The sequence below is a fragment of the Mustela lutreola genome, chromosome 4, assembly GCF_030435805.1.
Source record: "Mustela lutreola isolate mMusLut2 chromosome 4, mMusLut2.pri, whole genome shotgun sequence".
Classification (NCBI taxonomy): Eukaryota; Metazoa; Chordata; class Mammalia; order Carnivora; family Mustelidae; genus Mustela; species Mustela lutreola.
This window is the reverse complement of record NC_081293.1, coordinates 108,428,231-108,455,198: the sequence shown is the minus strand read 5'-3', so window position 1 is coordinate 108,455,198 and position 26,968 is coordinate 108,428,231. Positions and strand designations below refer to the sequence as shown.

General features: G+C 57.6%; 1 protein-coding gene across 2 annotated transcripts in view; it reads left to right on the top strand.

Annotated features, from left to right (window-relative positions):
* The window catches only part of ADCY1 (adenylate cyclase 1), a 93,525-nt gene extending 67,273 nt beyond the window's left edge, over positions 1-26,252 (top strand). The window contains exons 11-20 of one of the 2 annotated variants that reach the window (XM_059170663.1): positions 125-209; positions 1,195-1,284; positions 1,758-2,014; positions 2,273-2,399; positions 9,041-9,157; positions 9,645-9,791; positions 10,301-10,399; positions 15,450-15,564; positions 16,748-16,872; positions 19,063-26,252. In XM_059170663.1, the coding sequence (XP_059026646.1) occupies positions 125-209; positions 1,195-1,284; positions 1,758-2,014; positions 2,273-2,399; positions 9,041-9,157; positions 9,645-9,791; positions 10,301-10,399; positions 15,450-15,564; positions 16,748-16,872; positions 19,063-19,401 (1,501 nt within the window). In that variant the 3' untranslated portion in view covers positions 19,402-26,252. The remainder of the gene's footprint in view (positions 1-124; positions 210-1,194; positions 1,285-1,757; positions 2,015-2,272; positions 2,400-9,040; positions 9,158-9,644; positions 9,792-10,300; positions 10,400-15,449; positions 15,565-16,747; positions 16,873-19,062) is intronic. The other variant, XM_059170664.1, reaches the window with a different exon arrangement.
* Positions 26,253-26,968: the final 716 nt, after the last annotated feature.

The window sequence follows — 26,968 nt, the reverse complement described above, 5'->3', positions numbered from 1 at the left end:
GGAGGGAAGTTGGGGTGGAGACAGGAACGGACTTGGCAGAGAGCTCAGGGGTTGGAATCACAGGCTCTCCTTGGGCACACCATGCTCAGCCCTGCCCTCAGTGACCCTGTGGCTTCTGTCCTAGGAGCGTGGTTGTCCTGCTGCTGCTGGTGTTCTGCATCTGCTTCCTGGTGGCCTGTGTCCTGTACCTGCACGTCACCCGTGTCCAGGTGCGTGTGTGCGTTTGTGTGTTTCTGTGCGCATGAGTCCTGTCCCAGCGCGTCACCCGGTTCACTGTGTGAGCCCCGTGGAATGAGGGAGGCTGGCTGGCGGGGCCGCGTTTGCTCACCTGCAGACTGAGGACAGCGGGGTCCTCACTATCCTGCGGGAGGACGGGATTGGGGGGTAGCCTGACAGTGCCCTGGGTGCCCTGGCCGGCTGCGGGTCTCATGAGCGCCCTGTGCAGACTCCCTGCCATCTTTACTTGGGTTTTTGTTTCACATTTCACGAGTGTGACTCTGAAAAGAACTTGGCTCTTTTACCCATGAAGTCACCCATTGAATATTGCAAAATGTACCTAAATGGGTTAAATAAAATTTCTCGTAACAAAAATGACTGCGAAGCCTTTATGACAAAAATGTTAGAATGTACTTGAAGCCGATAAAAGAAGACCTAAATACGTGTAACTTCTGGTTACTTCTGGATGGAAGGATTTCCTAGGACAAAAATGTCACATTGGCCGGTTCTGTTCCTTTCAGCGCCAGAGTCACAGCGTGGGGTACGTGATGGCAGGTGGGGTTCTTTTTAATTAAAGAGCTTTGTTTTTGTTTCTTTTTTTTTTTTTTAAGATTTTATTTATTTGACAGAGAGAGAGAGATCACAAGTAGGCAGAGAGACAGGCAGAGAGAGAGGAGGAAGCAGGCTCCCTGCAGAGCAGAGAGCCTGATGCGGGGCTCGATCCCAGGACCCTGGGATCATGACCTGAGCCGAAGGCAGAGGATTTAGCTCATGACCTGAGCCACCCAGGCGCCCTGTTTTTGTTTTTTTTTAATGTGGGCAGTTTGTTGACCTCGGGGGGGAAGCAGGAGCTCAGCCCAGGATTAGGGTTGGGGGGAGCCGCACCGGGGTCCCGGCTACTCGCAGGGCGCTCTGCACCGTCTGCCTCGTGCCTGTTCGTAAACGCCTGTTTTTACAGTAACCTGTTGTGTGGTTCAGTGTTTTCCAGGATGCCTGACCATCCAGATCCGCACCGTCTTGTGTATTTTCATCGTGGTCCTAATCTACTCCGTGGCCCAAGGCTGTGTGGTGAGCATTGCGGGAGGCAGCAGGGCGAGAGGAGTGGGATGTGGAGGTCGAGGGGGCGGCTGTCTCCTGGTGAAGGGACACCGAGCTCCTTTAACACGTGCAGATGACAGAAGCTCTCTCTCGGGCAGAGAAGCAGGACAGACTGGGGCAGGAGTGCCAGGAAGGAGGTGGGGAGAGAGTGCAGGGGAGCAGGGAGCTACAGGAACAATAGGGGAGGAGCCGGGACACCCAGAGGAGGCTGGTGGTCTGAGGAAGACGGCAGGGGTCTCCAGCCCCTGGCCCCGCCCACCCTGCTGGGAGGAGCTTGGAAGGCAGAGTAGGAGGGAAGGTCCTAGGCCCTCTTGAGGCCCTGTGTGGGGGTAGGGGTGTGGGTCACATGGGGGGTGGGAGTTACCTGGGGTGCCTGTCCTGAGAGAGGGCCTGTAGCGGGCTGGTCCTGAGCAGGTGTCTCCCCGCCCCTCTGTCCCCTCCAGGTGGGCTGCCTGCCCTGGGCCTGGAGCTCCAGCCCCAACAGGTCCCTGGTGGTCCTGGCGCCCGGCGGCCGGAACGCCCTGCTGCCCGCCGCGCCCTGCGAGTCGGCCCCCCACGCCCTGCTGTGCGGCCTCGTGGGCACCCTCCCGCTGGCCGTCTTCCTGCGGGTGTCCTCGCTGCCCAAGATGATCTTGCTGTTTGTGCTCACGGCGTCCTACATCCTGGTCCTGGAGCTCAGCGGGTACACCCAGGCCTCGGGGTAGGTGCGCTCCCCCAGCGGGACATGCCTGGGTGGGGTCGTTTGCGCCCCCTGGGGCACTGCCTGCTCCGGCCCGTGGGTCAGGAAGCACCTGGGCTCTGCGGCTTCTCTATGTGTCTGTCTGGGCCCCGGTCTCCGGGCGAGAGTGGCTCAGGCCTGGGTCCATGGCAGGTGCTGGTGAGCGTGGTGTCCCGGGCCGCACAGGGCCAGGTCTGGGGCTCTTAGTGCTGACGAGCTTCCCTTCCTCATGCCCTGCAGGGGTGGTGCGGTGTCTGGGCGCAGCTTCGAGCCGATCGTGGCCATCCTGCTGTTCTCCTGCACGCTGGCCCTGCACGCGCGGCAGGTGGACGTCAAGCTGCGGCTGGATTACCTGTGGGCGGCACAGGCAAGACGCGCCCTCTCTGCCCCGTGGAGGGGGGAGGGTGGGTGGCTCGGGCAAGACGCGCCTTCTCTGCCCTGTGGGGAGCTGTGCGACAGAGGGGCCCCTCAGGACGGGGATAGAGCTTGTGTGGGTGGAGGAGGCAGGGATGGGGCCCAGGAGGAGGACGGGCCAGGGTAAGGCAGGGCTGGGCAGCTGGTGACCGTCTAATGGGCTCTGCCTCACGGGCGCACGAGTGTGGTGGTGTTTCAAGCAGTGAGCTGCCCATCCCCAGAGGCATTCGGGCCCGTGGGGCTGCGGTGCACAGTGGCCCTGCCTTCTCTGGGCTGCCTGTGACAGCGGGTCTTCTCAGGGTCATGGGAGACTCCGGAAAACACTGACGCCTGCACCGTGCACCCCAGATTTAGTGGGTCTGTGGGTGGGGGAGGGTGGGGACCTCCGTCATTTCCAAGTGCGCTGGCAAATTCCCGCACCAGAGTCCTCCAGGGGGCTGAGAGGTGCAGATGCGGGAGCTGTCCCTGGGCCCCTGGCCCCGGGGAGGGAGGTAACGACCACCGGAGGCTCGCTCTGCCCACCGGCCTAGTGACCAGCACCCGGAGCACTTCTGGGCCTTTCCTAGGATGCGGAGCTGGTGTCTCTGGGACCCGCTCGTCACCTGCTGCGTCCTCAGCCTTCAGATGGGGAGGCCATCCGGCTTTCGGGGTCAAGTTCAGACTCCGTCTGTGCCACATGCAAACTTCTTGACCCTGGGCAGATTGCTTCTGCTCAGCTCCCCCATCTTGGTGTGGGGAGGAGGCGTGCCGCAGGATGGAGGCCCAGGAGTGTTAGCCCTCCAGGTTTTCTTCTGATGTATCCAGAAGCAGCTTTTCGGTGTCAGGGGCATGGAATTGTGTTTGTTCTCACAGGGGTGGGGCCTGCAGGTGGGGAGTGGAGCACGGAGGCACGGGGCCCGCACCCAGGCGGCTGGGACACAGCTGAGCCGGGATGACCAGGGGTCTAAATGGGGTCTGTGGCAGCTGGGAACCTCCTCACTCTGGGAGCCCCGTGTGCAGCCAGAGACCTCATGGGTGGGGTCAGGGCACTGGGACACCTGCGGCCCGACACAGAACGGGGAAGCCCAGAGGACTGGGGGTGAGGTCGCCCACGCCGGGGAAGGCCATCTGCTTCATTCAGGCAGCAGTGCAAATGCTGACCCCTCCTGAGACCTGTGCAGACCCCCAGAAACGATGTTCGCAGGCCGTCTGGGCACCCTGTGGCCCAGGCCAGGTGGCACGTAAACTGTTCATCCCGGGTAGGGTACGGTCACTGTAGTTTTCCATGAGGATGGGGTTGGCGGCGGTCCTGGTGCGGGGCAGGTGGGCTCTGGTGGCAGAGCGGGCGGCAGAGTGGGACCCTGCCTTGCTCACCTCCAGGGATGCCTTGCCTGCAGTGGCTGGTCCAATACTTCTGGCAAAGACAGGTCCCGGCCAAGGACCTCAGGGCGGGATGCTTATCCAAGATCCTGAACGAGGATTCTGTTACTCTGAGCAAACGAGAGAGAAGACAGGCACGTGTGTATGCACACGTCTATTCTGCAGACATACGTGTATCTGCGTCTGTCTACATATAGACACACGTGTGCTGGGGGAGGATGTGGCTTAATTACTCTGTATTACGTGATGGCCGCCCGGGGTAGGATTCCTGCTCCACACTACTCCTTCCTGGGAAGTATGCGGTTCGGCGGTTTTCGGTGTACTTCGATGACGGTGGGGTGGCTCACTGCAGGCAGCGTTAAAACACGGGACGGCCCCAGAAAGGACCTGTACCCATCAGCGGTCGCTCCCAACTTCTGCCATCCCAACCCCGATCTCCTTACTGTCCCGGCGGAGGTGCCTGTTTTGGTTCTCCATCCCGTGTGCTCAGTGTGTGTCCGCTCCAGGCATTCCCCACCCCTTGTGCCGGAGAGACCCCGCTCCTGAGGGGCTGTCCAGCGCCGACAGCTGCGTACATGGGCTCCCAGGAGGGAGGCCTGACTGCGGCCATTGGCCAAAGTCTCGCTGGGTCACAGAGAATGGCCCCTTTTGTGGGCTCTGCCGAGGGACCTGGTCTTGTCGGGCTCTGGCTGGCTGTTCAGGGTGGCCGGGCTGGCTGGTATGAAAGGGTGCCCACCCCGCGGTCCGCGGGCCCCTCCGGCTTCTGGTCTGGGTTGTGACTCGCTGCTCAGAGCAGGGAGAACAGCCTCAGGAGGAGCCGGGGAAAGGGACGGGCTAGGGGCCTGCGAGTCTGGCCTCCAGCTCGTTCACCAGGCGCCTGCTCCGCGGCTGCCCTCCTGGACCCAGGCTGAGGCAGCGTGTGCTCTCATCTGATCCTGCAAGCGCATTTCTGGGCATTGGCGTCCCTTGAAATGTCGGTAAGCCCGGCCCTTGACCCCTGGGGTCCTCCAGCACCCTGTGCCACACCTGGCCCCCGCCTCCAAGCAAGCTTTCCAGAGACTTCAGTGCTAGAGAGACCATCCCCGTGTCATCAGGAACGGTCGCCAACACGCAACCACCCATGGACGTGTTTTTCCAAGGATGCATAATGGGAAATGCCACCTCACCTTCCCGTGAACCCAGCAAAACAAGGCCATGTCTACACTTCGCCTGTCTACCCTCTGGGTACCTAAGCCTGTCTCGCAGACATCACGGAGTCTCACATTGTTGTGAAATGGCCAGGCCAGAGCCGAGGGGTTAATGAATGACTGACCCTGGGCTGTCTGCAAAAACCTGCGTGCTCGGGCTTGCCTCTCTCTGTGTGGCCGTCATGGTGCTTTTGTTCCAGAACCGTGTTTTCTTTGGACTCCCCAGGAATTTTGATGGTGATAGGGCAGCGGATGTCTGTACCAGAAAATGCTTGACTCAGGAGGCTGTTTCCCATGGGTCCTGGCACCATATTGGTGGTGCTCAGAGGGAGGGCAGCCCAGGAGGGACTTGCGTGTGTTGTAGAACAGTTCTACGTATGGTTGGATTCACTTGGCCAAAATTCAGTACGATTATTTGCATTCCAGATCACGAGTGTTGTTCTGTAGTCTTGGAGGGCAGAGAGGGCTTTGAGGTCCGAGTGAAGCAGGCCTCACGAGTGGGGACACGTGGCTTCCTTTTTGGGTTTCTGGAAGAGCCCGTAGAGTTGGTACCATTTTTTCCTCAGATGTTTGGGGCCGTGAAGCCTGGGGGCTTGGATTTGTTTGTATGTGTCCAGGGTGGGAAGGTTTTAACCAAAATCAGTATTTCTAAAGGTAAAGGGCTGATATCAGGTTTTCCATTTCTTTCCGAGGCATCGTTGGAAATTTATATTGTTCCCTGAACGTTGTTCATTCTGTTGTCACAAAATTGTTTTTACTCTTCTGTCCTTACCCGCTTGCCATCTATAGGATTTGTGGTGACGTCCCCTCTCTCCTGCTGAGGTAGAATTGTGTAGACTCTTTTTTGATCAGCGTGACCAGAAGTTCATACGTTTTACTGATCTTCTCAAGAGCTAGCATTTGGTTTTATCGATTTTCCTGTTATTTTTGAGTTTCCCGTTTCAGTGGAGTCCACTCTCATCTTTATGTTCTTCTGATGACTCTGGGTTTACTCAGCTCTTACCTTCTACTTTCCTAAGATGATTCGTATCTTCTCTGATTCCGGGGTTTTGTTACCCATTTTCCTCCAAGAGCTGCTTTAATCCCACCAATTTTGACATTGTATGTCATTTCATTTTCTTTGATACAAGGACTTTCTGGTTTTGTGTGTGTACGTGTGCATGTGTGTGCGTTTAAGGTCTTCTTTGGACCAAAAGTTACGAAGAAATACATTCATCTTTCAAAGGTTTCCCAGCGATCTTCTTGTTTTTGACTTTCTACTTAGTTATATTGTGATCAGACCTTATGCCTTGTAGCCTTGGATCCTTTAAACGTCCTGAGAATTCTTCTATGCTCCGTGCTCCGTTCTGTCGCTATTGGGTGGTGGGTTTTTAAGTATCAGGCCGGCCGAGAGTGTTCCTCAGCCCCCCAGGCCCTCACAGACTTTCTGCCCATCCTGCTGGTTTTTGAGAGAATCATGTTGAAACCTCCCACTGTGCCTGTGCACGGAAGGCAAATGCCTTTTGAAACGAGCTGTGCTGAGGAGGGGACAGCTTGAAAACAGCGTGTTGCTTGCATCTCTCACGCAGTGACAGGGACAGTGCGTGCCGCCCACACTAGCTCTTTTTCACCCATACTTAGGGTTTCCGGGTTAGTAGGAAAATCTCACAAAAAGAGAATTTCAGTGGGTTTTCTCATATTTGTTAAAAACACAGTAACAACTTTTTCTGCTTAATTTGTTAGAAGATGGACACTTATCCAACACACGTCACGTAAACTTTTGCATGTGGAGATGCATTAAAAAACAGTAATTTTTTGGGGCGCCTGGGTGGCTCAGTGGGTTAAGCCGCTGCCTTCGGCTCAGGTCGTGATCCCGGGGTCCTGGGATCGAGCCCCGCATCGGGCTCTCTGCTCAGCAGGGAGCCTGCTTCCTCCTCTCTCTCTGCCTGCCTCTCTGCCTGCTTGTGATCTCTCTCTGTCAAATAAATAAATAAAATCTTAAAAAAAAAAAAAAAAAAAAAAAAAAAACAGTAATTTTTTGCTCTTCTGCTGGAAATAAATGTCAGTGAATTCTAGGTCATTTGAAAGACACTGAACTTAGAACCAAAACTTTTGATCACAAAGCAATAAACCAAGATTCTTTATTTTGCAAAGTTCGAGCGCCTTCACTTGCGTTGTTTTCTGTAAGGAATCTTAGCACTAACGATATTTGGGGGAGAGCAAAATTTTTAGTGCCGTCAACAAATAAAACCTCTCCCTTAAAAATACGGACTTCCTCTTCATCTCACCCTGCAGAAAGCTTCTCTTGCGTCTGTCGGTGTGCGTGTGTTGAGAGGTAATGACCTGCACGTGTCCTGGGAGAGGTTCCGGCTTCCTTCCGGCACCTCCCTCTCTCCCACGGCCGCGGCCTCCCTCCTGCAGAGGCCTGCTCGTCTCCACCCAGTCTTGTAGCTTCTGGGCTCCCTCTCCCGTGCCCCTTGCTGCCCAATGGCGCACTGCGAGGGGGACAGAGCCCGTCCTGTTGCCTTCCCCAGCACAGCGCCCAGAGGAGGCCCAGGGCTGCTGGCCGCACCCCTCATCCTGGCCACACCATCCCCTGTGCTCCAGGCTCCCTTGTCCTTGTGCCTGGCTTCTGCAGCTCTGCCGCTGGGAGTCGCCACTTCTCGCTTTAACTGGTGGACGTTGCACTGAGTTAACAGTAACGGACAGTTCTGGGCTTAGTAAATAGTACACGCTCCCTAACCCTTGATAAGTAAGAGTGTGATCCTGAAATGGAGCATTTTCCCTGCATTTTATGATGAGGAAGCTGGAGCCTGTCACGTGGCCATGAAGCGGGATCAGAACTGGGGAGGGTTGCCTCCAAGCCCAACAGCCATCCCTGTGTCACTGTAGAGGACAGTGTCCCCAAGCCTGAGGCAGCCCCAGAAATGTTCTCCAAACTGTTCTTTTCACAGATTGGGCTGGTGTCAGGTTTGGGAGCTCGGGTGAGTGACCAACGGCCTTCTGGTGGTTTTAGTGTCTGAGGGCTGACGTGGTTGCTGCAGCAGGGTGGGAGTCACTGCTGCCAGCTTCACTAGTCTGTGCAAAGGCCCTGTGGTCCAGAGGTCCTCCAGCTGCCCAGGAGCATACCCTGGGAGAGCCCCCTTGGGCCGCACCACCTGCTCTGGGGAGTTTGCGCTTAGCTGAGTCCTGTTGATGCTGTATCTGTCCCAACCCCAGGTCCCTGCAGGTCTCCCTGTCTAAGGGCCCAGGATGTCAGTGGTGCTGGCAGTACGGAGATTCTAGAGGAAATGGGATTGGCTGCCTGGCTTTGGGCGTCCCAAGTGACTGACACAAGTGGCAGATGCCTGTGAATGTTCTGGGGCACATTGGAGGCTGCCTGGGGGAGCCTCAGGTGCTGCAGGGGTCTGGGTCCCAGAAGGCGGTGGGGAGTATACCCTGGAAAAGGGGTGAACCCCCCACTGTCCTTTGAAAGTCACAACTGATTGGGGTGGGGACTTGCCCAGAAATTTGTGGCTCCTCTAGGCCCCCAGGATGTCCATGCAGGGGCTCTGCCTGGGGCGGGATGTGGAGATGAGCCTGTGTAGACTATGGGCCGGCGCCCTTGGGGTCTCGTTTGGATGATTGCAAAGAGCCGAGTACTGTAGGAAAGCTGCACCCATGACCGGTGTGGGACAGATGTCATTTAAAGCCATCAGCACAGGTGCGGCACGGGCAAGTAGGGGCTTGTTTCTGAGGAGCGGGTAGGGGTCGGCAGACAGAAAATCGCCAAGGGGAAATGTCAGGGGTGTGGGGTCTGAGGGTCTGAACTAAGAGGCTTCCGACTGGGGGCAGCGCATGCTGTCGGGTGTCCCCTGGGGATGAGGGGCTGGGGAGGCCCGTCTGACGTCTGGGGGGGGAGTCGGGCTGGACTCCTGGTTCTGCCGACTGCAATGCCGAGGCTCTCAGACGCCCACGCAGCGCTCGGCTCAAGGGGTGGGGTCGGGGTCCGCCTGGTCTGGGGCAGTCTGTCACGGGGGTGACTGGCAAGGGGAGGAAGCCGCGTGGGTAACGGAGGCTCTGCCCGCAGGCGGAGGAGGAGAGGGACGACATGGAGAGGGTGAAGCTGGACAACAAGCGGATCCTCTTCAACCTCCTGCCGGCCCACGTCGCTCAGCACTTCCTCATGTCCAACCCCCGGAACATGGTGAGCGGGCACAGCCTCCTGCTCTGCCGGCGGGGCTGCCTGCGGCCGGGCGCCCACCCGGGGGGACCCTCCCATCACGTCTCTGCTTGGAATGGCCAAGCTTGGCCTCTTCTGAGCCCGGGCCGCCCTGAGGCCTGAGTGAGACCCCCTGCATCCACCCGCCCAGGCACCAGGAGGCTCTCTCGGTCCCGGGACAGAGCAGAGCACCTGCCACCCCGCATGGAGGGAGAATGGGCTTCAGGAACCCGCGTTCAGGGCAGCCAGGGGTCCGAGCTTGCTGCGGAGGGAGACTGCAACCACCCACAGAGCAGGGCTCACACGCGCCAACTCAGATACAAAGAGGCTTGTATCTCAGCCTGACCGGTTTTACTCCGAAGCTACCAGGGCTCCCGGGGCAGCTCAGAGCCCATGCGTCCTCCCCCGCCGCCCCCTTCCCCTGCCTACACCTGCCGCCCGGTGCCGCAGCTGACCTCGCCTCTGCCCCCAGGACCTGTACTACCAGTCCTACTCGCAGGTGGGCGTCATGTTTGCCTCCATCCCCAACTTTGACGACTTCTACATCGAGCTGGACGGCAACAACATGGGTGTGGAGTGCCTGCGCCTCCTGAACGAGATCATCGCTGATTTTGACGAGGTGACCGAGCCATGGCCCCCAGCGTGGCATGTCCCCCGCATACGGACCTGAGAGGAGGCGCATGTGTTCTATCCCCTGGGGGGTCCAAACCGGCCCTGACCATGCAGGAGGGGCCTCTGCCACCCGCAGGCACTGAGTTCCGGTGGGGGGGGGGTGCTGGTTCCTGTCCCCTAATTAGTAAAGGCTGGGCTTGGATGGTGGCCTCACCTCCAAGATGGAGGGGAGGGGCGGGCAGGAGCCTGGGGTCTGCTCCCTGCCCCAGGGCGTCTCCTCAGGCTGAGTCTCAGGCCACTGCTGCAGGGCGGGGTGCTCGGCTTGGTCCCTCCTGGGCTCCTCTTTCCCACGCCCTTGCTGGAGCCCCTCAGATCGGCCCAGGCCTTGTCCAGTGCCCACAACATAAGAGACATGCTGCTTCCCAAAACAGGCTCGCCGTCTGCCCTGGGGTTGTACCCACAGTGGCTTCTCTTGGTTGTTACGTAATGTTTAACAGTTTTGTGTTTTATACCAAGCTCATGGACAAAGACTTTTACAAGGACCTGGAGAAGATCAAGACCATCGGGAGCACCTACATGGCTGCGGTGGGGCTAGTGCCCACGACAGGGTCCAAGGTGGGTGCTGTCGGGGGCTTTGCTGCTCAGGGACTGGGTAGTCCCTGACTTCTGCCCCAGACTTCTCTGGGACTTTGTGCGTGTTCCCTGATCTGGGCGCCAGTCTGTCCTAGCATTGGGTCAGGACAGTGGCCTCTGGGCTGTCCATTCAGGGGCCAGCTCTCTCCAGACTGTGTTGTATGGAAAGTCAGCCCCAAGGCCAGTCTCAGGGGGCTTGCTCTGGCCCTGCCCTGCCCCACTGACCCTCCCTCAACAGCGCTGCCTCTTCCTCACTGGCCCTGCCCCCTCCCTACCAGCCACACCCCAGCCCTGCCAGTGCAGCACCATGGAGTGTTCCCCTTTTCCAAAGCAGAATTGTGAATAAAGCCCTCTGGTTGCCATTAAAAAAAAAAAAAAGCAAGAAAAGAATTGTAGATGTAAAAAAAAAAAAATGCAATGAATGGAAAACGATTATAAATATGGGAGATACTAATTCAGCTCTATCAATGATCACTTTAAATGTTAAAGGAAATATGCCAATTAAAAGAGACTGACAGAGTGGCCAAAAACACAAGACCCAACTAGGTTTGCCACAAGAAACACACTATAAATATAAAGACACAGATACCTTAAGAATATAGGATGTAGAGGGAGGTTGCATTCTAGCACTCATAAAACAAAATTTAGGTGGCACTCTTAAGACAAAACAAACTTCAGATCAAGGAAAATGATCAGATAAAGAGGGAGACTGCAAGATAGTAAAGGAGTCAGTGCCCTAGGAGGACGTTACGGTCTTTAACATGTACGCGCCTAATAACAACACATCAAAATACACAAGGCAAAGCACAGATGGAAACATGAGGAGTGACAGACGGACCTGCTGTCATAGTTGCAGACATCAGCACCCATCCCAGTCACGGGCAGATCCAGCAGGCTGCGCACCGCGAAGGTGGTTAAAGGGAACAGCATCACGAAGCACCTGCATAAAATCCGCACCTACCGGCGACTCCATGCGACAACAGCAGAACACACATTCTTGCCGAACTCAGGTGGGACATTCACCAAGACAGAGCACATCCCGGGCCACAGAACACACCTTAACAAATGTAAAACCATTGAAATCCTACAAAGTGTGTTCTCAGACCAGAATGGAATTGAACTAGAAGTCAATCAGTGGGGAGATAACTTGGAAAATTCCTAAGTATTTGGAGGCTAAGCAACACTTGTCCAAATGACACGAGCCAAAGAAGGAATCTCAGGAGAGGTTTAAACATGTTTTGAACTAAATAAAAAGGAAAATGCAATTTATCGAGGTCTGCGGGATGCAGCAAAAGCAGCCCTTAGAAATTTATGTCACCGAAGTACTATATTAGAAGACAAGAGCAATCCAAAACCAGTTATCTGTGCTCGCACTGTAGGAAACTAGAGAAAGAACAATAGAAACCTCCGGTAAGAATGGGGAGGAAAAAAGAGCACAAATCAATGAAATTGAAAGCAGGTAGGCACTAAAGAAAATCAATGATGGGGCACCTGGGTGCCTCCATCGGTGAAGCGTCCAACTCCTGATTTTGGCTCAGGTCATTACGTCAGGGCTGTGAGGTCCAGCTCTGCGTTGGGCTCCCTGCTCAGCGTGGATTTTTCTTGAGATTCTCTCTCTCTCTCTCTTGCCCCTCCCCTTGCTCGTGCTAAAAATATACAAACAAACAAATAAATAAATAAAATATTTTTTAAAAAGAAAATCAATGAAACTAAAACGTGGGCTTTTGAAAAATCAATAAAGTTGATAACCTCTGGTCATGCTAACCAAGAAAGGAAGAGAACACAATTACTAATATCAGAAATGAAAGATGGGCCATGTGTACTGAACTGAAACATGAAAAAGTATGTTATGAACAACTCTGTGCCCACTAGTGTCATAATTTTGATCAAATGGACCAATTCCCTAAAAGGCAAAATCTCAACAAGGGGAAATTAAACATTTTAACAGGCCCATGTCTATTAAAGAAATTGAATCAATAATTAGTAACTTTCCAAAAGAGGAGTAGACCCAGATGGGTTCACTGAACATTTAAGGAAGAAATTGTACCAGTTCTCTAAAATCTCTTCCAGAAAGTGGAACTTTGTAACTCATTTCTTTCTAACTCATTCTATGAGTCCAGTATTACAATAATAAGAAAGTCAGATAAAGAAACTACAAGGAAGGAAGACCACAGGTCAGTATTTCTCATGAGTAGGGATGTGTGCGTCCTCAACAAACATTAGCAGGTTGAATCCAACATTGTATGAAAACCATAGAGCACAAGGAAGTTGGAGTTGGATGTCAAGATACCAAAGCTAGAGCAACGTTTCGAAGTTCATGAAATTTACTATAGCAACCAAATAAAGAAGAGACATCACAGGTGACCATGTCATTTAATTTCTGCAGAACAGTCACTTGACAACATCCAGCACCCCTTCCTGATTTTAAAAAAACAACTGTGAGCAAACTCTACGAATAGGAACCTTGTCAACTGGGCAAGGAACTTCCACAAAAGCCCGGTAGTTTTCCAACACACCTGATGAGAAACAAAGCTTCCCCCTCAGATCAGGAGCATGGTAAGAATGCCCCTTGTCATCACACCTATGTGACCTTGGTATTGGAAGTCTTAGCTAGTGCAATAAGACAAGAAGAGGAAATAAGTGTATGTAGACCGGGGAGGAAGAAATAAAACACTTTTCACAGATGACATGATTATGTAGAAAATGAAAAAGAATCCACAGAATGTCTGTGATAAGTAACCCTAAGGCGGTAGTAGAAAAAAAGATTAACAGATAAGTCAGTTCCCTACACACCAGCAATAAGCAGGTAGAATTTGAAATTAAAAACACAGTGCCATTGATTGTAGCCCCCCCCCCCTCATTAAATACTAGGTCATGTAGCTACAATGCTATCTCTGGGAGGAAAACAATCTTTGATGCAATAAATCAAAGAAGATCTAAGTAAGTGAAGACGTAATGTTCCTCTGAGCATTGGATTTACACAGTTCCACTCCAAAGTCCAACAGATTGCTCTGTGATGTTGACCAACTGCTTTGGAGTTTACATAGAGGTGAAAGCCCCAGAGTAAGTTAACACAGTACAGTAGAACAGAACGGGGTTGGAAGACTGACACTCCTGACTTCAAGGTCAACCAGAAAGGGTGCCGTGATCAACACAGTGTGATGCTGGGGGAGAACAAACAGCTAGATTGATGGAACAGAATAGAGCCAGACAGACCCGTCAGGAGAGTCAACAGATCCCCGACAAGAGGGCAGATGGAGCAGAGGTAGCCAGCAACACACAGTGCTGGGACCCCGGCACATCTGTCTGTGTAGCCAGATATTAACTCAAGATGTGCTAAATTAACTCATAATGGATCTTGGGTCTCCGTGTAAAAGGCAGGCGTGTTAGACCTAGAAGAGAGAGTAAGAGAAGATCTAGGTGACCTTGGGTTTGGTGATGAGTTTTTAGATACAACACTGAAAGCATGATCCGCAGAAGAAAGCATCATTCTGCTGGATGTAAATTAAGAATTTAAAATTCCATGTGGGAGATACTATAATGAAAAGACAACCCACAGACCGAGGGAAAATCTTTGCAAACCACTATCTGATAAAGGACTTGGATCTAAAATATACAAAGAACCCCCCAGGGCACCTGGGTGGCTCAGTCGGTCAATTGTCCGACTCCTGATCTCCGCTCAGGTTTTGATCTGAGGGCTGTGAGTTCAAGGCCTGCTTTGGGCCCCAAAATAGATACCAAGAACTTTTTAAACTCAGCAGTAAGAAAACAAACAAGCTGATTAAAGAGTGGGCAAAAGATCTGAACAGATCTCTTCCCGAAGAAGGCACCCAGGACAGGTAAGTGTAGGGAGATGCGTGTCATCAACGAAATGTAAATCAAGACAGCAAGGCCCCACTACACATGGATCAGAACGGCCAACATCCAGAACCCTGGGACACCCAGTGCTGGCAAGGACCCGGAGTGACAGGAACACGCCCCCATGGCTGGTGGGGATGAAGAGGGGCATGGTGTGTCTAGAAGACAGTCTGGCTGTTTCTTACAGAACGAAGCATACTCTTAACCCTGCGATCCAGCAATCACAATCTTTGGCATTTACCCGAAGGAGCGGACAGTGTGTGTCCACACAATATGTGACCTGGGTGCTCACCGCGGCTGTACTCGGGACTGCCGAAGCTTGCAAGCCTCGAGTGTCCTTCATTGGGTGAAGGGATAATGCACCGCGGTCCATCCAGACAAGGAGATGCTCTTCAGCACTGAAAAGGAACAACACGTCACATGATGGCAACACGTGGAGGAAACTTGGATGCGTTTTCCGGAGGCAAGAAGCCAATCCGGAAATGCTGATGCTAGAGGATCCCAGTTATGGAACGTTCTGGAAGAGGCACAACTGTGGAGATGGTGGAAGGATCGGGAGTTGCCAGGGGGCTGGAGGAGGGGGATGAACACACGGGCATGGGGGACGGGGTGGGGGACAGTGACGCTGCTCTGTGTTATGGTACAGTTGTGGGTGCACGAAATTATGCATTTGTGGAAACCCACAGGATGTACACACATACCTCCAAGCCCAGTGTGACCTGTAGTTAGTAACCATCATGGGTCACTGTGGGTGCTTCGGTGGTAAGGAAGGTCCTAACGCAGGAGGTGACCGGGAGGGGAACCATGTGAGGGAGGTGGCCGACAGGACTCTTACCAAAGGAAGACAATGGACTGTTGTCATTATTTGGCACGAGAGAGGTCGTGTAGCAGCACAAAGCAGTGGGAGCCACAGGCTCTGCGTGAGGGGAGACCGCCCTGCTTCCCTGTGCACCTTGGGCCGTGGCAGCCCCTGCCCCTGCCTGCAGGGGTGTGCAGCCTGTCGAGCGGCCGACCCTAAGCCAGCACCCAGCCTGCATGCGGTGGACATGATTGTGCCTGTGTGATCTGGTCCCTGACCCCTTGCGGGGATGGCAGGGCCCCTCCCAAGCATTCCCAGCTGTCAGCTTTGCCCTCACTCCTCCAAACATGGTAACTCCCGTCTGCTCACGCACAGGCAAAGAAGTGCATCTCCTCACAACTCAGCACGCTGGCCGACTTCGCCATCGAGATGTTTGACGTCCTGGATGAGATCAACTACCAGTCTTACAACGACTTTGTGCTCCGCGTCGGTACGTGGCTGCGGGCGGCCGCCACTCAGGCCAGCATGCTGCGCCCACCCGACCCGGGGCTGGGGGACGCCCACCCCCACCTACGTCAGGGCCCCAGGAGCGAGGGTGGGGCCTCCCGGGGCAGGCCTGGGGACATAGGGACCCTCTACCCCAAGGGGCACCGTCCAGCTCTCGAAACACCTCTGCGTCCACATGCGGCTGGAGGAAAATGCCCCCAGAGGTGGTTCTAGAATTCAGACATCCAGTGTCCAGAGAAATACCTAAGATCCAGGATGGCGTGAGGGTGGCAGTGCGGCTACCAGAGCCGGAGGCATTCTGAGGCTCCGAGCACAGCTCTGTCTGAGGCCTGGTGCCCGTCCGGGTGCCTGCCTGGCCTGCGAGCCGCGTTCCGGCTTTGTCCTCAGACCGGAGCTCCACCATCCATGCAGCAATGTGCTGGGAACAGACACTCCTGCCCCCGGGGACCTGGTGGGGTGCGAGCCCAGGCCCTTCCGCCCAGCAGGTGGGCTCTGTCTGGCCCACGCCCCTGCAGTCACGCGGTGGGGGGATGGTGTGGGGGGAGCAGCTGCTCAGGCCCCTGTCGGGTCCCCAGCTCAGCCCCAGGGCCATCCCACTGCCGGGCCTGAGGCACGGATGAGGCCAGTGGCCCCAACATCATTAGCACCCGTGCCTAACTTGGAAAAGTCTGTGTGTGGATGCAGAACAGGGGACATGTGACGTAGTGTCAGCAGAGCCAGGAAGTCCCATTGTGGGATGGCTGCAGGGGTGACTGGCGCTCTTCCAGCAAGTCGGGGGCCTCTGCTCCCTACTTCAGAGATCCTGGAAGACCGAACAGCGGTGGGCCCCACACCCTGAACGCCCTGCATGGTGGCAGCCTAGGAAACCGTCAGGAGCCACTATGCCTCCTGGAAGGGGACTGCGGGGGGACACACTGCTGTTCTGCAGTCTGAAAGGCCTCCTGGCAGCGGGGTTGCTGGTCCAGGAAATGGGACTCTCTCCGCTCCCCGGGGCTCATGTGTAAGCAGACATTGGGACTGGGGACTACCTTGTCCCAATGAGGTGGGTCCTTACTTTGGGAAGGGGCCCTGGGCTAGGTGACCCCAGGAATCCATGGCCCTGAGAGAGGCAGCTCCTTCCCCCGAAGCCTTGCCAGTGCTAACGGCACTCCGTGGCTGTCTTCCAGGCATCAACGTTGGCCCCGTGGTGGCCGGGGTGATTGGGGCTCGAAGGCCACAGTATGACATTTGGGGAAACACGGTCAATGTAGCCAGTCGGATGGACAGCACCGGTGTCCAGGGCAGAATCCAGGTCAGTCCGCTAGAGTTGCCTGGGGCGTGGGTGCCGTCCTGCAGGTGTGAGGCAGGTGCAAGAGGCCGGGGAAGGGAGGTGGTGGCCTGGGAGCAGCTCAGTGTCCCTCCCCCGCCTGCCTCTTCCGGGCAGGGACACAAAGCCGAAGCTGCCTAGTGCGTTGTGTCTGTGCCCTGCAAGGCAGGACCCGAGACCCGGGGTGGTCTTGGTTTGGTTTGTCTTGTGGCCCTGGGGGTCGGCTCCCTCGTGGCCGCGTGCTGAGTCAGGGGCACGGTGAGTGCTGGCGTCCCAGCGAGCCCGTCCAGCATTTAGGACTCTGCCCACCTGCCCACCTGCCTTACACGGAGGGGCTTCCTTGGGTTTCGAGGGTGGGTGCTGAGGGGCTGCCTGGCTGGGAGGCTGTGGGCAGCTCTGACACTCTGCAGCAGCCCCCTCTCCTCCGCCCCCCGAAAGGTTCTGGGACGGTGTCTGCCCTTCCCAGGCACGCACAGGTATGAGCGGCTCTCGGGATCCCCCTTCCAGCCATGCAAACCCAGGTCTGCCGGGGCCTGCACAGCAACCCCCGGGGGGCCTCAGAGGAGGAGGAGCCTGTCTCCTAGTGTGGCAGCGGCTGGCCTCTGGGCTCCCGCTGGGCACTCTGAGCGACACTGGGTCCAGTGCTGGCCTCTCCCTCGGGCCAGATCCCTGATGAGGTCCTCCTCGGGACCCCGGGTGTACTCTGGCGCCGGCCCGCTCTCCCAGGGCCGTGTGTTCAGTGCCCCGTCTGGTCGCTGGAGGGCGCTGCCTCCCTGTCGGGTGCTTGGTGGGCCCTTAGGGTCTCGTTAAAGTTTAACTGTCAGGAGGCTCTGCTCACAGTGGCCCCAGCTGTAGTCCTTCCTTTGAGTTTCTTGTGTTATTGTGAAACACACACAACGTTTTTACCAAGTTCACCATGCGTGAGCGTGCTGCTTGGAGGTGCTAAGTCACACCACCGTCCCACAGCCCGTCTTGGGACACCAGGCCTCCCTGGGCCAGGTCACCCCTGGGCCAGGTCACCCCTGGGGGGGACTTGCCAAAGCCCCATCCACTCTCCAGCCACTCACATGCAAGTTCATAGTTTCCACGATCACACTGTGGTGAGCCCCTCCTGGGTGCAGCACCAGGCCTGTCCCCGGTGGGCCCCCAGGGCCATTCTCCGTGACGTGGCTGCTGCTCAAGGCCTGGCCTCCCCCGGCTGCCTGGCTGTAGGCGATGTGCCTCTCCAGTCTGTGTCCCCGGCTGCACGCAGGGCACCCCCTGCCATCGCCCCGCCCCCTGCCTGCTCGCGGGTCCCCTGTGGATTAAGAGCGAGGGCAGATCCCCGGGGGTACCTTGGATGACCACAGCCCCACGAGCCCCCATTCTGACCCAGGCACCTGCCACACGGGGTCCCGCGGATCCCACAAGCCCTGTGACCCCCCAGGTGGCCACTCTGCGTGCTGGGGTGGTCTTCCCACGCCCCCCACTGCTGCCACCCTGCGTGTCTGTGTCTGGACTCCCCGAGGCACAGAGCACTCAGCTGCCCCTTTAACGCCCCGTGCCCCAGAGGCCCTGCGATAGGGGAGCTCTGTGCAGACGGGGCCTCTCCCCTCCATCAGGCCCAGTGTCAGTGTCCCGGGTGCGTGCGCCAGGGTGGGACCCTTGTCTGTGCGGGGAGGATGCGGTCTGTCCGTCGGGCCGCCGGTGCTGCCTACACCCTCTCTGCCCAAGGCACCACTCCCGCCAGTGGCCCCGTGCACGTGCCTCCTCCTCCGTTGACAAAGAGCACGCCCCCACCCCACTGCTCCTTTTGGGAGTCCTTCCTCCGCCTCTGGTCCTTTCCTTGAAGGGTGCGCAGGACGCCGGTTAGCCATCCAGCTTTGCTTGTCCCACTCCTCCGTGTCCGGGCCTCTGGCGTGTGCCTGGGGTGCCCTGGGGCTCACACTCCGTTCAGGTGCTACGTCTCTGTGTCCTGTCCAGCCTTCTGTGCACCCTGGGCCCTCCCCCCGCCAAGAGTGCTGCTTTCCAGAGCCTGCCCAGGCCTAGTGGGCGGCTGGGCCTCTCGCGTCCCCTGGCGCTCTCTGATGTTGGGGACAGGTCCCAGGGGTGGAAGAGGGAGCACTCTGGCAGCCCTGCCCCCGGGATCCTCCCCTGCTGACCCCGGGGACACTCACCTGCTTTCCTCTGCTGCAGGTGACTGAGGAGGTTCACCGGCTGCTGCGAAAGGGCACCTACCGCTTCGTGTGCCGTGGGAAGGTCAGCGTCAAGGGCAAGGGGGAGATGCTAACGTACTTCCTGGAAGGCCGGACCGATAGAAATGGCTCCCAGGCCAGGTCCCTAAACGCAGAGCGGAAAATGTGTGCTTACGGGCGACCTGGCCTCCAGACCAGACTGGGCACAGGCCCGCCACCAATGGCCCCCATGGCTGGTCCCCCAGTCAGAGCTGGGCTGGGGGCTCTGCAGGGCTCGGGGCTCCCGCCGGGCCCTCATGGCCAGCACCCGCCCCCCGGAGCAGCTGGGAAGGAGGCTTAGTGGAGCCCACGCTGGCTGCTGGGGGCTCCAGCAGGGACCAGCCCAGCCCACAGAGCAGGGCCTGCAGCCAGAGGTTGGGCTGCAGAAGGGGTGCCGTCCCGGCGTGACCTGAAGCAGCTGGGCAGTGACGGGCCGGGCGAGCCCTGCCCACCTGGATGCTGCCCACCTCGGTCCTCTCCTCGGTGGCCGAGGAGCGGCTGCCTGGGGTTGGCCAGCTCAGCGTCCAGCGTCGGGACCTTGGGAACATCCGCCACAACCCCAGGCTTCGGTTCAGCGGGAGCCGTGGAGCTGTGGCCGGCAGAGCGGGAGCACGCCCTGAGAAGGCCTGCAGCAGTCCGGGCTGGGAGCCAGGCCTCACGTGTGTGTCTGGGCCCCTGGGCCCAGATGGGCCAGGCCTCCAGCGCGCGGTTTGGGGAGAAGCCGTGCAGCACAGAGGGGGGCTGCTGGCTTCCTTCGGGAGCCCTTTCTCGAGGGCCAGAGGCGGGTCTTCTGGAATTCTTGGGGCCCCGAGCCACGTCTCTGTGTTGCGACCAGCATCATCCCTGCTCTGCCTGCGAGTCCCGAGATGTCCCGCAGCCCCCGGATGGCCTCGGCCCTACAAACCCTGGCCTCACTCGTCAGGGAAGGAACCAAGATCGGGGCCGCTGGGCCCTTGCTGCGCCCGTGTCTGGGGCTCCCGCTCTCCTCACAGCACAAACCTGCATGGATTTTGAAACAAGCGAACCATACCTCGCCACAGAGAAAGCCCCCTGCGGAGAAGGCTGTTTCCTGGACGTGGGATTTCGGAGTGAGTTTGGGGGACACCTGCAGGGAGAGGACTGCAGGGGACTCTGGGGAGGCCTGGGGGTCTCACACGCGCACAGGTGCAGACCAAGGACGCGTGGGATGTGTTGCTAGGGGCGCTGGGTGGCAGCTCCGACCGTAGGAGGAAGGCAGTTTGGCACCGGCGGGCAGGGGCTGGGCTTACTCTGGCTGAGCCCCTGTGCATGTCCCCGGGCTGTTCCTGTGGTGGACCCGCGAGGCGTGATGTCCTTCATGAGGTCTCAGCCCTGCCCGGCCGTGGGGCAGCATGGTCGGCTGCCGGGCCGTGCGTGGATAGCCAGCGATGCGGGACTCAGGATGGAGATGGGTGGGTGGACGGCCTCCCTCCTGAGAACCAGCTCTGCGCGGGGCCACCGAAGGCCATTGCTACCATCACTACTGAGAAGGACTCTGTGGCCCAGCCGTCCCCGCTCAGCCTTTAGAGAGACATGGCATGATTCCTTCAGGGGAACCCGAGTCATCTTGGGAGTCCCATGAGCATGTGGCCCATGTGGTGTGCCCGTCTGTGCCAGGCTGCGGGACTGAGGACCTGGCCAGGGACCTGGAGCCTGCCTGCCGGTGGATGCCAGGCTTCCACCAGGGCAGTCTGGGGGGCAGTGGATCACACTGAGGTCCTGACCCCGTGCTTGATTGCATGGCAAAGGGACTTCACAGACAGAACTGAAGGTTGGGGTTAGGCCAGGGGCAGGATCCTGAGTTCTCTGGGTGGGCCGCCTGCCTCCTCGAAGTGGACTCAGAGGCAGGGTGGTCAGGATGGCCCAAGGATGAGGTTGCTGTTTAAAGATGCAGGGATCCAGCCATCAGCCATTGGGGAGAGGAGCTGGCTGCCCCTGCAGAGACACGCCGTGGACTCCTTGTCCACCCAAGTGACCTGGGGTCATGTGGACGCCACCGAGAGTCTCTGTGGCCCCCAGCCCTGCTGGTCCCAGACCGGGGGTCTACAGGACCAGGAGCTCTGGAGCCCTGCCTTGTGCGTGGCCGTGGCGGGAGGCCGTGAGACCACTCACGGCGCCAAGGCCCAGCTCCCAGGAGCATGCGACACGTCGGTCATCAGCAGTCCAGACTCTACCGTTCCTGAGGGCGCGAGAGCCACCGCAGTGACCCTCGGAGGCGGGTGCACGATGTCTTCCTCTTTATTTGTGATGAGACTGTATGATCTTGCCTTATTTATTTTTAATCTCGTACAGTATTCATGGGCAAATGTTAGCCTTTCAAGTAGGGTTCTCTCTAAATTATTTAAGACACTCTGTAAATAGTGCACTGTTTCAGGGGACACCTGTTCACTCCCACCAAAAATGAGAACAGCCCCCCAACTCCTGTGCGCATGGCACTCTTTATCCAGATGTGTGACGTCCCTAAGGCACCACGCCCCTGCTTGGGGGCGCCTCAGCACTATAGGGGGACCCGCGTGTCCCTCGTGCACCACTTATGCCCAACCTCAGTAGTGCAGAAGGCAGCACCAAACTTCCAGGCGCTTCCAGAGACCGCTGGGCCTGGGGGGTCCGCTGCATGGTGCGTGTAAGCTACAGCGTGGAGCACCCCCCACCACCACCATACCAGGCCCTCCCAGGCTGCACATTAGTCAGACCCCAGAGCCACAGCGCTTCCAGACACTTCCTGTCTCCAGAGGCAATAACTAACCTGTGGAGACAAGGCCAGTCCAAAGCCAATGGTGATTCCAGCACAAGCCATGCACACAAGTTTGCCCACATTCAACCACACCATGGGGCGGGGGGGCGACACCTCTGTGGCCGCCCAGCCCCTCCTGCAGACTCCGCTCAGGCCCCGGGTTCTGTGCAGTTTGTTGTCGGTGTCCCAGGCACAGGGAGCGGAGGGCCAGCCTCAGCCCTGTCAGTGAAGTCACCCTCGGGGCGAATGCAGGTCTGTGCACACCTGCGACCCTTGTAACCCATCTCACCGCGCGCACTGGGTGCAGTGAGCCTCTGGGCTGGGACACCCGTCCTGCCTGATGAGCCTGCTCTGTGTGTTGGGTCTGGGCCCCGACGGGATCCAGATGATACGAATGCCTGCTCCCGTCCCATCAGCACCCAGAAGTAGTATGAACCCCTCCTTGGTCCTGCTTCTGAAGAAGGAAGGGCCCTGTGGGCCTCATGCTTGTGTGCCCCGACAGGTGGACCTGGCTTCATTTCAGCATGTGTTCCCGGGATTCCCCAAGTCTGGGGTCCTACGGGCCCCTCCCTGTGTGGCCGTCTCCGCCCATGACATGCATGCGCAGCCCACGAGGCAGGGGCTCCCTAAGTGTGCACCTGCCACTGCGTGGGAGCCGGACATTGGGCGTGGGGGGGCGCCCAGCCACGTGGGAGCCGGGTCTCCGAGATGGGGGGCGCCCTGCAGTGTGGGAGTCGGGTCTCGGGGGTTGGGGGCGCCCCGCTGCACACCAAGCAGCTCTCTGACTCAGCGGGTCACAGAGCACTGACAACACTTGTAATTCTGAAGCATACGGGCCTGTTGGGTCCATAGAAAGTCGCCCATGGAAACCGACATGACCTGCTTTTGTAGCGGCTTCAGTTTTAAAAACAACAAAACTTAAAAAGCAACAAATCAACCTCCTTACAGGAAGTTGGTTTCAAAATGTTTGGTTTGGGGGATGACTAAGGGTTGGGGAGTGGCCGGCTGGAAGCCGGAGGGCACAGCTGCGCCCCTGCACCAGCGTCATGTCCTCAACCCCTCCCCCCCCCCCCCCCCCCCCCCGCAGTGTGCTTGGAAAGCCGGGTGGGGAGTTGGAGCCCCAGCACTCTCCGAGGGGATGCGGAGACCAGGTGGGGATGCGACCTCTTCTCACAGTTAATTTCCACCTGTGAGTCTTAGACTGGGCTGGGTTGAAGTCTGGTTCAGGGATTGGGTTGCTAGGGGTGGCCTGAGGACTCCTCCCCACCCCCGCCGGAGGGCGGGGTGGGAATGAGGTAGATGGTCAGGAAGGCTGTTTGGCTCAGCTTGAGGAAGAAACTCCAGCTGTGAATTTTGTCAGATGGACTGAGGCGGTGGGGGGTTGGCACTGACAGGCAGCCGCCCGGGATGTGAGACAGAGTCCCTGATTCTGGGTGGTGGGTAGCGAGGAGCCAAAGGCAGTCCCTGTGCCCGGAGACGGTGTGGGCCCCACAACTGTGAATGTAGGGGTGCAGGGGTGGGTGTGCAGGGGTGCCAGAGTGGGAGGGATGGCCTGCTGTGGCCAGGAGCATGAGGCAGGGCCCCTTAGCTCCTCCCTGTGCCCAGGGCCAGACTCCACACCCTCAGGGCGCTCCCGGGGACACCCCGGCTCCAGACACCAGCTCCTGTGTGCGCACACTGGAAGCCGGTCCTGGGATGCTGGGGCGCGTGGTCACCTCCATGTCCAGTTCAGCGAAGTAAGCCTGATTTCAGAGGCCACGTTTCGGGACTAGACCTCCCTAAACAACCTCATGGTAATGACTCATACATTTGCATTTCTTAAATTTCCCTGAAAATTGTCATCTATCTACTCCCTGTCAGATCTGCTCATGGAGAGAAACAGTAACTCTTCTGCTGGAGCCATGCTGCGATCACATCTGTGTGCATGTGTGCACACGTGTGAACGTGTGCACACATGTTTGCGAGCATGTGATTGTACACGTGCATGTGTGTGCATGTGCACATGTGTGTACGCGTGCTTGCATGCTTGTGTGATTGTACAGTGCATGTATGTGTGTATGCGTGCACACGTGTGTGTGTGTGTGCACATGTGGGTGTGTGCATGCATGAGTATATGCCACACCTGGCAGGGGAGGGTGTTCTAGACACAACTCTTTCTCCCTTTATGAAATCCATGCATTCCTTCCTACACCGGATTGTGTAGGTTCCGTGCTAAAGCCGCAGGAGAGGCCAGTAGTCATTGGCGCGTGTAGTGAAAATCTCTCTCTTCTGGAATTCTCCATGTGGCCACAAACTAAGGGAACCGCCATGACCAAGACCCACATCTACTTGGTAGCCCCAGAGCACCTTCTCCACCTGTCACCCATTGGTCGCTTACGGCCCCCATGGTGTCGTGAGGAATCTGGGGCTCAGAGAGGTTATTGACTTGAGCAAAGTCACACAGCACTAGTCGCAGGACCGAGACCCATGCCAGCCTGTCCGAAGCCCTTGGTTTTCCATCCTACTCAGTGGCTCTTTGCTGACACCGTACTGGGTTTGATGGAACCCCTCGGCTGGTCTGCACTGAAGTGCCCACTGTGGTGGGGACCCTGGCAGGCTGGTTTGGAGTGTTGGCCCCACTGCTTGCTCCCGGGTGCGCCCTGGGGAGCTCAGAACGCTGTCCTCAGCGGTGGACCCCCCAAGGACACTCAGAGCTAGCCTGAGAAGTCCCACCTTGTGTCGCTTTCTATCCTAAATCCTAAATCTGTGTCATGCCCACAGCCTATCCTGTCTGAGAACACACAGACCCTCCTTCAGCAGGAAGGATGGTTGCCCATGTCTTTCTGCACGGCCTCTCTGGCATCAAACAGGGGAAGGGGGCCCCAGAAGCTCCCAAACCACACACGCCTACCCACGTGCATGAAGCCAGGTGGCCCCCAAGTGCTGGTCCGCAAGCACCTGAGCCCTGGGAGGCCATGGGTCAAGCTGGCCGTCTCTGCTCTGTCTCTCCTGGTGGTCGAGCTATCCAGGTCTCACGCCACAGGCACGAGGTGGGTGGTCAGCGCCCCTTCCTGCGGGTCGGATGGCCATGGTCAGGTTTCCTGGAGAATGTGTGGAAGGCAAGACGGGGGTCGCGGAAGCTAGTAGGAAACGGGGCTCCTCGGCCCCGACTGCTTCAACTCTGGGCAGCTCAGAGTTGGTTCAGAAGCTCGATGTGCAAACAGCTCGCATCCCGCCCTGAGAGCTGATGTTTAAACAGAGAGGTTGTCCTAGACTAACGCGCGAGATTGCTGGGCGACTCTGGGGCTCCCTGAACGTGTGTGGGGGTGTGTGCAGGAACAACCACGCAGAGCGCCACGTCTCTGGGCTCGCGCTCCCCACGGCGCGGGCTACGGGCCCACCAGCAGCCAGAACTATTTCTTGCCTCCCACCAGCAGCACCCCCAAGCCCCGTGGGCCCAGAAGCACACGTCTCCGGGGACTGGCCCCCAGTTGTGGGAATCCCGAGGAAGCCTGCCACCACCTCTTGCACACATGGGAGCACCCGCACTCCCAAGTGCCTGTCCCAGAGGGGCACGCGGGCTTGCCTTCCCCCTGTACAAACTGGGCTCGCACGCATGTGCACCCTGAATTGCATGCCCTGAGATCCCCACGTGTGTGAGACCCACTTTGAACTCGGAAACACGCAGCATGCGCAGAGGGACGGGCCCGCCTTGGGCCATCTGCCGGCTGGCCGCAGAGCGTCCCCGCGACCCAACGCAGCCTGGGGCTCCAACCCGTGTGGTGGTGTCTGCACTGGCCACACAGCGTCTCCCAGCCCAGAGGCCCCCGCCCCCGCCCCCCGCCCCAGCCGCACAATTGCATACCATCTTGCACAAAGAAGGTGACATATCGATCACAAACACCTTAAAGTAGCTTGATTCTCACCGAAGGTCAACCCATGGCCCACCCCGGATTTTCTTGCCTCGCCGAGAAAGGCTGTATTCGCCCCTGCACCCTTCCTGTCCAGCTGGAGGATGGCCGCGCCACTCGGTGGAAGGCAGGGGCGGGGGGTGGGCAGGGGGACACGCTCGCCGCCTGCGGAGCTCGCTCGAGAATGGTTCTGTAGACCCAGAACCCTGGGACGGGGTCAGAACGACGGCAGCTCACGGTCACCAGGTAGCTTCTGTCGATAGATTTGTATAATCAATACGGGTCTATTTTTACGCCAGCCCACACTGTACCTTCCAGTCTTTTCCAAGATTGTTCGACCGAGACAAGTCACTGAATAATGGGTCCTATTTTTATTAAAAAACCAGTGAATGGACTGAAATGTTAACGTGAATGTACATTTCTTAATTGCGACTTTTCTACTGAGTGTTTGCACTATACTTTCTGGAACCTTATTTAACAAAAATAAAGGAAAAAAATTGCTTGACTAAACCCTGTGGCTGTTTTACTTGCAAACCACAGGGTCATGTGGCCTGTGTGAAAACGTGCCTTCCTCAGGGGAGACTGTGGTGTCCTCCAGAGTAGGTGCTGTCCTCTGGGCTGGGCTCTGCTCTTCCTGTGACCGCGGGTGGGGGGGTGTGGGGGCTCGGCTTCTGCTCCCAGCCAGAGACTCTGCGGAATATGATTCGTACTCCTTGGGGTTCTCAGACTGGTCTCGGACTAACTGGTCGGGGACTGTTGTTGAAGGCAGACCGAGGGTGGATAGCATGGGTGGGGGCAGGCCATCAGGAGGCCGAGCCAGGATGGTTCCTAAAACTGGGCTCCACAGGCCAAGGTCAGGTGAAGTTTGGGGTCCAGCAGAGAAGAGGCCACAAGGCACCAGACCAGAATGTCAGGGAGGGTTTGCCACGGGCCAACCTCCACCAGGATGCACCTAATGCCACCATCCAGAGAAGCCCCCTCCTACCCCCAAGAGGGGGCAAGAGAAGCAGGTTTGGTGCAGGGATCACAGGGACCTGTAGGTGGTGGGGAGGGGAGGGACTGGGCCAGACTCTGGGGAACATGATAATGTGGCCCAGGCTCAGCACATCTGGTAGAGCCCAAGACCCCATCAGCAGGGGAGGGCTGGCGGGGAGTGGGGTGGAAGAGCTGCCGGGCTCTGCCTCTTCTGAGGACACCCTGAGCCCCAGGGCAAATTTCCAGCCCCT